The sequence below is a fragment of the Pundamilia nyererei genome, unplaced genomic scaffold (assembly GCF_000239375.1).
Source record: "Pundamilia nyererei isolate P.nyererei 1_Seehausen unplaced genomic scaffold, PunNye1.0 scaffold00476, whole genome shotgun sequence".
NCBI lineage: Eukaryota > Metazoa > Chordata > Actinopteri > Cichliformes > Cichlidae > Pundamilia > Pundamilia nyererei.
This window is the reverse complement of record NW_005187877.1, coordinates 129,906-143,727: the sequence shown is the minus strand read 5'-3', so window position 1 is coordinate 143,727 and position 13,822 is coordinate 129,906. Positions and strand designations below refer to the sequence as shown.

At 41.2% G+C, this 13,822-nt stretch overlaps 1 protein-coding gene across 6 annotated transcripts in view; it reads left to right on the top strand.

Annotated features, from left to right (window-relative positions):
* The window catches only part of LOC102194612 (myosin phosphatase Rho interacting protein), a 52,805-nt gene that overhangs the window by 20,569 nt on the left and 18,414 nt on the right, over positions 1-13,822 (top strand). For 3 of the 6 annotated variants that reach the window (XR_001290652.1, XM_013916134.1, XM_013916133.1), the window contains exons 4-9: positions 2,799-2,950; positions 4,611-4,695; positions 10,564-10,617; positions 11,477-11,702; positions 11,868-12,390; positions 13,532-13,670. Coding sequence is in view for 5 of the 6 variants with exons in the window: in XM_013916134.1 (XP_013771588.1) it covers positions 2,799-2,950; positions 4,611-4,695; positions 10,564-10,617; positions 11,477-11,702; positions 11,868-12,390; positions 13,532-13,670 (1,179 nt within the window). In the remaining variant the exon portion in view is untranslated. Of the gene's footprint in view, positions 1-2,798; positions 2,951-4,610; positions 4,696-10,563; positions 10,618-11,476; positions 11,703-11,867; positions 12,391-12,803; positions 13,225-13,531; positions 13,671-13,822 lie in introns of those variants that run through there. The other 3 variants (XM_005753891.1, XM_005753895.2, XM_013916135.1) reach the window with 3 other exon arrangements.

Genomic DNA, 13,822 nt, shown 5'->3' with positions numbered 1-13,822 from the left:
TTAACGGGAGGAGTTGCTCTGTGGACTGTTGCGACTGACAATCCTACATTATGTGAACTAGTGCTGATTCACAAAGGATTCATTGTGAAGAGCGGTGGCCCTGGGAGAGTGGAATGGGTCTAGGTTAGGTGACAGAGAGGTGTGGGTTCAGGGGCCTGGGGCTATGGGCTAGAGGCACTATGGCTGGACCAAAGTGGGGGCGTGTATGGTGCTCAGCTGACACAGTGCTGGAGCTGGGAGGGGGCACATGTGTGAGAGGAACCCCGTGCTGGTCGCCACACAGCTCCAGCAAACATTTACTGTACTCCTACTGCGCTGCCTCCTACTACAGTCAAAGCACTGAAATCCCTCTCAGAGGTGAGCTGCTCTATGAAAATAGGTTCCTAATCGAAGCTGCTGTCAGTCTGATTTATTTTCTGTGTTCATGAGAATCCAATGCAGTGCTTATTAAACCAGGGCCTTAAGCTGCTTGTACAACTGTTCCCAGAATCAGACATTTTTTGCCGTTTATCCTCTTCTGACTCCAGCTCAAGGACAAGCCCACATGTGTGGTGTACTCTAGATTTGTTTACACAGACAGATGGCCGAGCAGTCCAAAGTCAAAGTCCACAAAAGCCCTTTTTATTTTATTTTTTTCCTGCTGCACTGCTGTTCTGCTTGACCACTAGCTCAAGACCTTAATGTCCCTCCTCTCACCCTCTACTGGTCCTCCTCTCTGTCTTTTAAATCTTCAACGTCTCTGTGAGGGTGAGACCAGGGCTTTCAGGTCAAGCTGACTCCAGCCTCTCTGGCTAGCCACTATGGACCAGGACTCAGTCCTTGCCCAGCTGTCCCAAGGGTTGTTTACATGGCTCTGTGTCAAGTCCGGCTGTTGCCCTGGCCTCTCTACTGTCAAAAGCCCTTCAGTTACAGGCCATTTTAAAGTTGTTGCACCAAAACAATGTCCAATCGCCATTTTTATTGCATGCATACACCGCATAGATGTTAGTCTTGTTAGACTAACCTACTGTCCTCCTGCTCTTATTTTTCAGTGCCAAAATTTTGACTCTTACAAAATAGAAAGTGGTAAAAAAGTGACAATTAATAGCAACAAAGTAAACGGGGCCTCTCATCTTCCCTCAGGGTGGCGTTACCACAACTGTGGATTTCTCTGTCCACATTAGAGGCCATAAATGGGCCTCAATTGCTCTCTTACTGATAGGTTACAGTTAAGCTGCACTATTTGGGTCCTTGATTCAGATCTATTGGATCACTACGTGACCTTTTAATTTTCTCTCCCTTTCCAGCTCTCTCGTAATGAGTGCAGATTTGCTGAGGGCTGTAATTTATCATCTTTGGTCTGCTACGTTAAAGCTTGCGGATCCCTGCATGTGGGGTTGTTTTAGTGAAGCTAGAGCAGTTGATAGAATTTTAGTGTAAACTTTGTCAGTTTGCTGTATTTTGTTTTGCTAGAATGCTGTTTGTTTTATTGTATCATAAATCCCTTTACATTAGTATGCTTTGTCTGTCCTTCTTAATCCCTTATTTAAAAAAAAAAAAGAGAATTTTTGCATTTGTTGTTCAGTTGACTTGAAATTAAAGTTCATGGGGCTCCACCAAGACCATTTAAGCTCAATAAATGTATGATATTTCTAAAGCCAGCGAGCAAAACGATTTAATAATCGTGATCTCAGTTTTTTCCAGAAAAGAAAATTGTAGATATTTTTGTCCTAAGCTAGTAGAACAGATTAGATACGCAGTGCTCACTTACTTGATTGAACAAATTTAAATCCCTCAGTCAACATAGGATAGGATTATTCTAGCTTTTTTTTTTTTTCTTTCAGGGCTCGTGGAAGTCATTTGGAGGTCAGACTGAATTAAAGTCAGGTGTCAGAGCTTTGTAATATTTCTGGTTGCTTTTGTGCAGTTGTTTGTCTTCTTTACTGTATTCATAAGAAAGCAACTGCACAAGTCTTTTTACTCCTTGGTGCTCTTAGAAAGCCATGATTTTACAACACTGTAGATGAGTAATGCAGTGCCATTGACTGGTATAACTAGATTATATGATCTTAGTCTGTATTCATTGTAAATAAGCCGTGGTGCATTTAAAAAGCTGTTGTGTACTTACACAAACTTCCATTGAAACCCTAAGTCATTGTACACAAAGTGGTATTATTCAGAAAGTCCTGTGGTCATGGTATTTATTGCTGACAGATGGCATCCGTGTCAGTCTGCATAGCTGTGTTTGCAGATCGCGGCGAGGCATCAGACAGCGAACCACGTAATGAACCTATGAACTTGTACTGTAACAGGCTCTTCTTTCACAGGGCCATTCATGCGGTTTTAGTGCAGTCAGTTGAGTTCATTTGAGAAATTTGTCATTCATTTTTATCTTATTTTTGGGTACATGTGCTTAACTTATCCTACAAATAAAATTGCACCTTCACTAAAAATCTAATAGAGGCTTGATTATTGACTTCATAACAGTTTCATGCTGATAACATCAAAGCTGCAAAGAACAGCAGCTTTTCCTCTTGTAAAATCATGTTTTTCCTAGAGCAGTGCTGCATATGTAAGGCAATTATGGAATTAACGCAGTTTAAATGCTTCGACGCATATCTCAAATCACAAAATACTGAAAGTGAGCCGTGACAAGAACATTTGCGTTTGCACAGACTGTTATATCAGTGTGCGGCATGCCAAGCTTGGCATAAAATTTCATGCTGGGGCGGATTGTGTGAGAAGGCAGACCATGTGGAGGGATTTGCAAGCACGTCTGTTAACTTCCCACTTCCCACTTTCTCCCTGTGCCTCTTCAGCCCAGCACGCTTCCCCAGGGTACAATCAATATGAACCAGTGTTCTGACGTCATCGACGGCGAGTCCAGGACAGGTCAGAAGAACTCGCTGTGCATCCTGACCCCTGAGAAGGAGTACTTCATACGGGCCGAGTGTAAAGAAATCATCAATGGGTAAGACGTAAAAACCTGCTATCATAGTACTATAATCATCTACTATATTAGGATTCGCAAATGCACATCCTGCCATTATTTGGATACATATATAGAAAGAAATGACTTCAGGTGGGCAGTGCGGTTTGTGTTGCTCTGTCTTCTGGGTTGCATGGACAGTGGTGACAGAAATAAAGTGGTATGGCTGTGTGTAGCTGCTGTGGCAGCCAAACTGCTCTGCCCCCTGCTGTCTCCTTTGTGCTGTGCTCTTCAGATAGTTGTAATTTACGCTGCAGTGACAGTGCACATTCTTGAACTGTTGGCTCTGCCTGCTTTTCTAACCCTCTCCCTGTCTTAACAAAGTCTTCTACAGCAGGACCTAGATTACAGTACTAAAATGTAATCTTCATACTTCAGGCTTCATTTGAGCCTGCAGTTTAAAGCGTGTTTCTGCACTGCGCTCTCCCTGGCCGGCTGATGCACATTATAGCTATTCTTAGGGAACTGTGACTCACAGCACCCACTCCTCATCATGCTACCTGCTCTATCGCTATTCACCTCCCACTCTCCTATCATCATCTGGCATGCATGTGTTTGTTCTAGGCCATCACAGAACCATATTAGCTTTTCAAGTTTGTCATTTCCTGACAGTGGAGTTTATTTTTCACTATGTTATTCTCCTCTAAGATGTCTTTTGACTTTTATTAGAGTTTGAACACAGTGCCATGTGTTGGTGTTCTGTCCTAAAAATGTTGATCACTAGATTTGCTAACCCTGTCCGTGTCAGCACTTCATTCAGATGATGTAAGGATCTAGATTCGCTGTTACCTGTATAAATATTTGTGGTGTTAAAGCACCGTGGTTTACCATATCCAACAAAATGCATTATCCCCATCTTTTTAACTAAAGCATAACTTCAAAAGAATGAATATGCAAACAGAAATTAAGATCTGTTATGTTCTATGATTTTTGTTCTCTACCATTTTCTTATTTTCTGTCATAAATATGCTCTTAGTTTTTGGTGGATTCTCAGATTAAACATGGACACAGAATCACAAAATGAAGTAAGCATATGTATGTGCCATCCCAAAAGCTCAGACTTCAGATACTCCTAAATGCTTTGACACAGCCAGGGTTTCTTTCTAGTTTTACCTGTATTTACTGTCGGAGTCGATCTTGCTAATGTGGTCATCTCGGACACAGCTCAGGCTATGAGCTCAGACGCCCCACTCACCTGCTGTGTAAACCTTCTGTTTGTGAGAGGCAGCCAAACTGAACAAAGTAGTTCCAAAGAGAGGGAGGCCTTAAAGGGAAGCTGCTCGTTTCAGGCAGAGGATGAAATAGGAGGCTAAACAAACGCTCAGTATGATGCATATTAGAATTCAATGAGATGTACTTTGAACTGTGAATTTGTAAAAGCTACTTTACTAGAGTCCAAGACTACAAATATGGAGCTGGAATAGGCTACCTTTTAAGAAATGAAACTGTGCTGACTTTGCTGCCTTAGCCTTTAGTGTTGTAAATGTGTTATTAACGTATCGCTTTGTTGGGGCATGCTTCGTAGTTTATTCTTTGCTGCAGAAAACTTTGTCCCTTTGTATATGAATCCATTAAGCATGCAGAGTTTATGCAGTCAGAATTTAAGACTAGAAGAGCACTTGCACTGTTTCATTATTTGCAGGTGGCAGGAGGCTCTGACTGTGTACCCCAGGACAAACAAACAGAACCAGAAGAAAAAACGCAAAGTCGATCCACCCACTCACCAGGTAATGAACTTATTCTTTCTTTGCCCAGTGAACAACAGCCAAATTTAAATTGTTATATTATATGTCATGAAGTGTATAGTTTTCTTTTCTTTTTTCAGTTTAATATTGGTGGTTTAAAACAAACCAAAAGCTTGGGACTTGCATGTATAAATGTCAAAGAACATTTATGTTATATTCTTTCAACGTGTTTTGTATGAGGGAGAACTATGTTTAATAACTCACAATGAAGCATCTTTATGTTTCTGTGCTTATGACAGCTCTGACAACAGGATTTATGTGCTTGAGTTCATGTGGCTGTCCACAGCCCCAGTCAACCCCACATTCATGAATGGGTTTTCTCTTAGATGTCTGGGGGGAAATATGAACTCACAAATGAGCTGATTAATTAAAGCTCAGAGGTGGTTTTTGACTGTAGCGCAATGATTATGACACAGTTTTACCCAAATATGTGCAGTAATAGGATTAAATGATGACGGGATCACAGGCTGTATTCAGGAGGTTTGTCTGTGTCAACATAGAGCTGCAGCTTGACCCTTATGTTTTAGATATTATGAACATTATAAATTATCCACATGTGGCAATTGCTTCATTCCTTGTCAACAACAAAGAGAGCATATATTTAAGGATGACCTCTGCCATGGAAATATGCAGAACGGATGCCTCTCATTCCTCTCCAACTACAACAGCTTTTTCCCCCCTTTGAGAGGGAGACAGATGTAGTTTTTCTGCCAGTGACATGCTCAACAGTTTAAACCGCCTATATTTACTAGAGATGGCACGATACCACTTTTTTATGTCCGATACCGATACCGATATCATAAATTTGGATATCTGCCGATACCGATATGAATCCGATATAGTGTTTTTTAATCAACAAAACAGTTTTTTAAATATCTTGCTGCATTTTGTATAAGTTCATACTCAAGTTTAAAACAACAACTACACTAAAGCTATTCTGTTATACCTGTATGCAAAAAAAAATTTTTTCATAGTTCAGCAATACTGATCAATCTAATAAACTCAAACCTACACCATCCTCCCTATTCTGGTATTTTAAAGAGTACTTAGTGTAAATATTAAGCAACCTAACTAATAGGGTTCCAACTCCCAGCAACAACAAAAATAAATAAATAAAAAATAGGGAACCACCCCTCACGCTCCACCTCATGATGCTTAATCGACGTAATCAACCTTAATTTGATGCAGTGTGAAAAAAAATGCACAGAAATCAATTATTTTTCAAGAAATATTAAATAGATTCAACATCGTTCTTCAACAAAATTGCAGACTGCACAGATGGTACCTTCCCAAAGGAAAAAGTACTATAGCTTACTAGGGTATATTAGACTTAATAGTTACTATATACAGTAATTGACTTCTATTCATTTTACATCAAATTAAAACTTTGGGTGTAAGATTCGGATAATTATTTATTAAAAGCTCGACATTTTAAATGAGAATAAGAAAGAAAAGTATGTCTTTGTGCCCCCTTTTCCCTGTTAATGCCCTATCGGCCCCCCTGGCTAAACTTTGCTAGATCCGCCCCTGCACAGTTACCAGCCGTCAGCTACATAGAAAAAGATCCTCGAGTAGAAAGTAATAATAAATAAATTCTAACAACAGCTGATCAAGCTTAAACGTGCTGCTGTTGTTCAGCCGCTGGTTTCCTCTTTCTGGTGCAAAGTGGGCCAAAGACAAACCAGAGAGACGGACTCGCGACAGAAAAGCCGATCAGCTGATCGTTAAGCAGTTTCATGATTGAAGTAGCAGCAAGAAGAGGCAGTCGCTTGTTAAGCTTAACGCAGGAATGCTTTACAAACATTCAGAGATGGACTTACACACTTGCTTTACTTCTCTCGGGGATAACTTTGTCGGAGATGAAATGCCGGGTTGCTAGCGAAGCTCCACATGCTATCCAGACCACCGACAGGTCCCGCATGCCACAGCGGCTCTATCACGTGATGCATACTGCTCCGACGTGCTAACGTTCTGAGGTGAGTTACGGCGTGTTGCAAGTTTTGTGAGGTGCTTTCGTGATATTTAATGGATCGGATTACATTTTTTATTTTTCTCCGATATCCGATCCAGTAATTTAGGTCAGTATCGGACCGATACCGATACGTAATATCGGATCGGTCCATCTCTAATATTTACATTCCTGTGTCACATGATATGTCAGTTTCGATAGACAACACGCCTCACACTTGTCTAATTTAACTCCAGCTATCAGTGAAGCACACATCGTGTTACATATTGTTTCTTGGGTGTTGTAAATCGCATTTGGTATTGTTTTCCACAATTAATACCTGCTTTATGCTTCCAGCAGTGCATAATTGCATAGATATGGAACAGTATCACAAGGTTGGCAGGCAGCAAACATTAGTCAGCTATCAAAATATTCCTGAACAAACAGTGAAGGGAAATGTTGACAACTGCATGCGTGCTGTAACAACATTCAGCAGCAACTTTGATCCTGTTGCACATGAATTTGCTGGTGCGCTCAGTTTCATTGTCATGTCCAGCAGCTGCCATCACACCTGTCAGGCTTTTTCAGTCCGTGTGGTGATTAAGCATTTGGTGCTTATCAAAGCATTCCCATTCAGGACTTATCGAGGATTTAAATCCTTAAATATTTGTGGCAACCCAATAAAGGTTTTGTCATTTCACACTGAGCTCCTGAACTCTTAACAAGATGCATGTTTAAGTCTGTGAGCCAGAAAAGGTGTACTTTGGGTTTTGAACTCCAGTAGTCCTGCCTATTAAACAATCTTTGCAGAGTACATTTAACAGTCTAAAAAGGGTCAAGGTCACTAATGTGTCTTTCAAGCCTGTCTTGCAACGCCTTTCAGAACCACCATGGGAGCAAAAAGCAGTTTTTGCGTCAGAGCAAGTTTTGTATTCCCTGGCAGGTAGGAATAAAAGAATAATGGTCCAGAGTGAAGATGAAATATAAGAATATGATATAATAAAATTGCACAGACCACCCACCATGGCATACCAGTTTGTGCCGCCCGCCCCCCTCCTGTGTGAGACCTGGCCAAGTTTGTGGTGCATACAAACAAACGTACAAACTGAACTTCATTGTCTGGTTCCTCTAATGACGGCGCCCCGAATCAGACTGTGACCTTGCTCGGCTTATGCAGACTGGCTCATTTACAGAGAGGGCGGCGACACAGACATGACCTTGACTGTGTCTCGCTGTGACCACCAGTTACGTCTGTTTTCATTGGTCTTGTTTCTTTTCTTTGCTGCGTACAGTAACTGTTCGTGTAGGTAACCAAACCTGAAGCTCCTCTTCTGTTCACATATAATTTCCTCTGAAAGGTTATTCTTGGATTGCTATTCATTTTTGTTCTTTACTTGTTCATTTTGTTGGTAAAATCCACAATTAATTGGTGATTTAATATTATGGTACCTATAGAGTTAAACATTATAGGGAGGCATGGGAGTCAGGCCTACAGCTCTAAATCTACATTGTAAACACTTCACTGGCGAATGTGATCAAATTTATATTGTGCCAATGTGACAAATAATTGGGCTACAGCAGTTCTAGTGACTCAATGGTGAAATGCATGTCAGCCTATAAAACATTCAAGGAAGAATAAGAAATATGGAGAATTCAAATTTTTAAAAATGAACCGTTACTGTCGCCTAAAGCAGACCCTCAGTTGTCATGCCATATCCTGACCAGCAGTTGTATTCTATTGTGAATCATGAAGAACTTCTTGTTTTATATGTGTATTAAATATATGTGGGAAAATGAATAAAACCAATAAATATAATTAAATAAGAAAGTAAATTGGGGGATTAATGCAAAGGTAAATAAAGAAGAAAAGGCAAGAAAAGTCAATTCATGTAATATTTTAAAGCCAGTCACTCTTACAGCAATTTATAATAGTTCTGGTGTGTTTAATGGTATGTAACCAACCAATGAGCTAATGTGGTGGGGAGGTATGCATCTGTCCATCCGTCCAGTTTCCAGGAATCACTCCTCCTCGACTATTGGTCACTTTTTAGCGAAACAAAATTAATTTGTCTTTACGTATGACTGTTGTGAACTGCAGTACAGCAAAACAAACTTACCGCTCTCTTTCTGTACTTCACACATTACAATAAACTGTGGATTCTGATGGAGCCGATGAGCTACTAAGGCTACGTTCACACTGCAGGTCTTAATGCTCAATTCCGATTTTTTTTTTTTTTTGTCTGCTTATTCATACTACAGATAAAATGCGACAGCAAACGCGCTCTAGTGTGAACGCTCAAAGCGGCCCGCATGCGCAAAAGAAGACGTCACACGCAACGCGCTCTGTTTAGACCCAGAACAAACAGTATTGTTTGACTGATGGCCCTTAATATAAAGACTTCAGACTTTACGTTTCCCAATTTTTGCTTTAAGTTATTTTGCTATTTACATAATAATGTAAATAACCTAATAATTACCTTTTATTGCTGTTTTAGAGGAGCGGTGCTTCAAAGGATAGTTGCAGATTTCTGTCAGAATCTGCAGATTATACAGTACAAATAAAATGTTCACGTTTCTCCAACGTTGTCTTCCCAACAGTTTCACTGACATCTACACTGGATGGTCAGGAAGCGTTCACGATGTCTTCTCCGGCGCTGATAATTGCCGTCTGTCTTGTGTCAGTGACGTAAAAGACGGATTTAATGCGACGTGACCGTTCACACAGCAGTCTCTTTCTAAAACATCGGATATGTATCGCATTCAGTACCACATACGAAAGTGACCCAGATCAGATTTGAAAATATCGGATTTGTGCCGTTCACACTGTCATACCATGATCTGATATGGGTCGCATAGGGTCAAAAGAATCTGATTTGATGCTCTTTCGCCTGCAGTGTGAACGTAGCCTAAGTGACTGATCTGGTTAGTTCATCCAGCCAAAGGACTGATGAGCTCTCACCATCCATTCACAAGACTCTACTCCTCTTACAATGTTGGTGAGAATTTAATTGGTCTGAATCCAAGGTCTTATTGCTCAAGGTCATGTTTGTCGTTTTAATTAGATTTTAATTCAGTAACAATAACAATACAGGGGATGTTTTGTACAGTAATTTTGGTGGGCTAATCAGCTTCTACATCATTGACCTTATGGTTATTGATTCAGTCCTTTATTTATTTATTTTTGGCAGTTTACCATTAACAAGGAGCAGTTTGCTTCATGGTCATTTTACAAGCACAATGCGCATGTTTATGGTTTTTAAATAGCTGTGATAACCCTTTAAGATAGCACAAACATCTGCAGTCATATTTCATTGGGTCCAAACATATCTGATGTGTGCCTGTGGGCTTCACTTTTAAATACCGCTGTAGTGGTCAAGGCCACCGCATAATTAGGCTCGGTAATATGTGAGCATGGTCATGCTTTCGCTGCTTGTTTGCTGGCAGGTCCTATCAGTATCTCTTAGGTTATTCGAGTGGATAAATACCCAGCGTTATGTCGAGGCTTGAATTTTCCACACCGCACTGTGTCAGCTCCATACTTCCACCTGAAAGCTCCCCTCCCACTTGTGCATACTTTACTGGAGACATACCTGTGCACAGTCGTATTTGTCTTGTGGGTAGCGCCCTTTAAGACAAGTACATTGAGTACAAAAAAATGATGTCATGTGACGCGTGTGTGTCATTGTAACTGAAAGTTGTCTGCATTTTTAGTTCTTCTCCAGTAAAGCCCTTGACATCTCATAGTCATGTTTTGTTTTGTATTTATTTTTTTGTTTTGTTTTTGTTTTTTGACTTTAAATAGAAGTCGCAATAAAAAGAGCGGTCCATGAAAATGTTATGTATTGATCATAATGAGCACTAAATAGTAAGCATTAACATCAAGGGTATTCTGTGATTGGCAGGGTGGAGTAACTCCAAGACAGTGTTTTTCCACTGAGGACATGAATGGGCACCCAGTGAGTTCAGCTTGGCCAAACTTCTTATCCTGCTTCACCTTCAAAAAAACCCTAAATTTTAAAACTCTCGTCGCTCTGTCCCTCTAAATTAATTTCAGCATGTTTTTAATCACTCCAGGTGAAGGGGGAATGAAACAGACATGCTTTTAGCCTACCTTTGCGATGCCTAAAGAGCAATTCTTTGCACAGCATCAGCATGTTTGTGGTGATTTGAATAGGCTGGATGAAAGTGGGCTGTTTGAGGGTCGCTTTCTTTAAAAATCTTCCTCTTTCTTGTTATCTCAGTGATTTTGTGCATCTTCTAATCACTGATTTGGTGAAATCAGATCTTTGAACAGCTTTAATTTTGTTTGCATTTGTTAATCAAATCAAGACGTTCTCGGCACTTTTAGCCAAGGAAATCTGTTCCGACATCATCCACCTCTGCACACTGTCCTCGTGGGGTGTTTTAGTTTGCTCTCGCTATTCCTCATAAGTACGTGTGTTTGTCTAGCTGTCAGTCCCTTTCTCCCTTTTACTGTTCCAGCTTCACTCTTCCAGTAATTTACTAGAAATAAAACGTTTTTTTTATTGCCTTAATGTTTGATTCATATAAAAAACCAAAGCAAAACATCTTAAAGAGGACAATGATTTATCTCTACAAATGCTTACTAATGTGATCAGAACATGGAGTACAATAATCAGGATTTGAGTAACATACATATTCCAATATTTGATTTCTCATTACATTTACATCATAAATGTTCTTTAATCTCTTTCCTCCTCATATTCCTTTGTCCTGTAGTCTTTCTGTGACCTTACCTGCCAATATATCCTTTCCTCTCCCCACCCACTCCTTCCAACCCCAACCATTACACAGGAGCCCGGCCCAGCTAAGGTAACAGTGACCAGCAGCAGCAGCAGGGGCAGCATCCCATGCCTGCCCAGCAGTATTGCCAGCGCCGAGCGGGTGCCAATGAGCCGCGCCACTCTGTGGCAGGAAGAGCCCCGCTGGAGCAGGGCCACCATCCCCTGCAGCCGCAGTGCCTCCTGTCTCAGCCAGCTGGGCCACAGTCAGCCAGACTCCAGTATCACTACTCAAGATGGTGAGAACTTTAACAAAACTCTATGCAACTCACAGCAACTGTATTTACAAGGATAGAAAAATAATCTAAATTGAATATGACACGATTGAGCATAAAAGTTTGTGCTTTTAATCACGTTCTTCAATAAACAAACTGAATTTCATTTTTTTTTCTTCTCTCCCCCAGATGGTGGCACTGTAAGCAGTGGACGTAAGGTACGAGTTGAGAGTGGGTATTTCTCCCTGGAGAAGACCAAGTCGGAGCCTTCTCCACAGTCTGCACATCACTCACAGCCACCCCAGCATCTGCCCCTCTCCTCTTCAGCATCTTCCTCCTCTTTAGGAGCTCCCAGTTCCAGGTACAACTCTGAATCAGAACCCCAGACTTCCCCTCATCAACCCTCCCAAGACCCTCTCCCCTCTCCAGGTTCACTTGTCTCCCCAAGCTACTCCACCATCAGCTCTTCTCAGAGCTCTCTGGACTCTGATCCCAGTGGAGCTACATCCACTTGGGAGGGGCACAATGGTGGCGGGGGCGGCCGAGTCGGCTGTTCCGGCAGGGAGTACGCAGCACTGGCAGATGTGCCCCGGGCCCGCAGACTGAGCTACCGAGAAGCTTTCCGCTCAGAGAAGAAGCGCCAAGACCTGAGGGCGCGGACACGGAGCCCCGGGAGAGAGGAGGTGGCTCGGCTGTTTGGGGAGGAGCGCAGGTGAGGATGACAGTTCAGAGCCGTTTTAAGTTTCCCGCTCGTCCTCGTGATAGACCCAATCAGTGCTGAACAAACACCATAACAAATAAGGCAGATGAACTTGTAGTAATGATGGCAACATGATTAATAGTCATTAATGAGCCACCGATTGTTAGCTAGAATAGAGCATGCTCAGTGTTTATGTGAAGTTCATCCATTGCTGAGGATACCCCACACAGTATTATAGCACCACCCTGTGGCTGCTCTCTCCAAGCATCTGTTGCTGTTGCTGCCTACCCTAGCTTATCAGTGGTTTGCCATTAATGATTACAGGGATTTAAATGCATGTGATGTTTTGGTTTTGTACTGCTCTCTACCTCTTTTGCTCTCGGCTACCTTGCTAGTTTTTGTTGTTTCAATCTTTTCCAGGGGCTTCTGAACAGAGCTTCTCAGAGCTAATGCTCAACCAACCCTTCCACCCTGCCCCAATGCTGTTCCCTGCTGGTCACCGCTGACTCCTGCTTTCTATCATTTCATCCCTGCACTGCCTCGGAGCACACACATGCATAATAAATACTTAATTTCCTGTACATACCATGCATACAACATACTGACAGGTTGGGTTATAGATACGGTTTTGTTTTCTCCAACTTCAATCACTACTTATTTTTCAAATACATATACATTAACAAGTGCAGTGCCTTAAGGTAATGCTGACTGTTGCTGCTTCTCTTTGCAATTTGTTTAATCCTCCATTCCATTCATTTTCCATCTCTCCTAAATTTGATCTAATTATATAACACCATTTTTTATTTTTTATTTTTTCCTAGAAATGCCTCTGGGTGGTTCTATTTGGTAGTATTTGTTATTTTGCATATATTTATGTTGTATTTTCTGTGGAGAAGACTTTGTGTGTTTCTAAAATGATGATTTATTTGTGCTTACTGTAAACCAAAGCCTCTTCTTTCCTTTAACTCATGGATTTTGACTTTGATTTGCTCATGTTTGGTGTCTTTTTTTATGCTCTCTGTGACACGACCATGATGTGCCATACCATTATTTTTTTTCTGTATTGTTTAAAAAAAAAAAGCAAAAAATTGTTTTTGCTGTTTTTTCTTTTTTTCAAACTTGAATTTTTGAATGTGATTTTTGTGTCTCCTAGGCGATCTCAAATCATTGAGCGGTTCGAGGATGGTCAGCATGTTGAGCGCATGGAGACAAACGGCTCTGATCCTTCTGCTAACTCCGTGCTGATCCAGAGACAGGGACGCAGCGAGAGACGTTATTTGGCTAATAAACATGTACGCTCTCCTCTGATTAATCCTGAGTAAATCAAACCAGAAAGGTCATGCAATACTTACGGTGGCCCTGAGAGGTCAAACACACTCCAGCTTTAGAAAACACCAGCAAGTAGAAAAACACTGGAAAAGCCCCCCAAAAACCCAAAACAAAA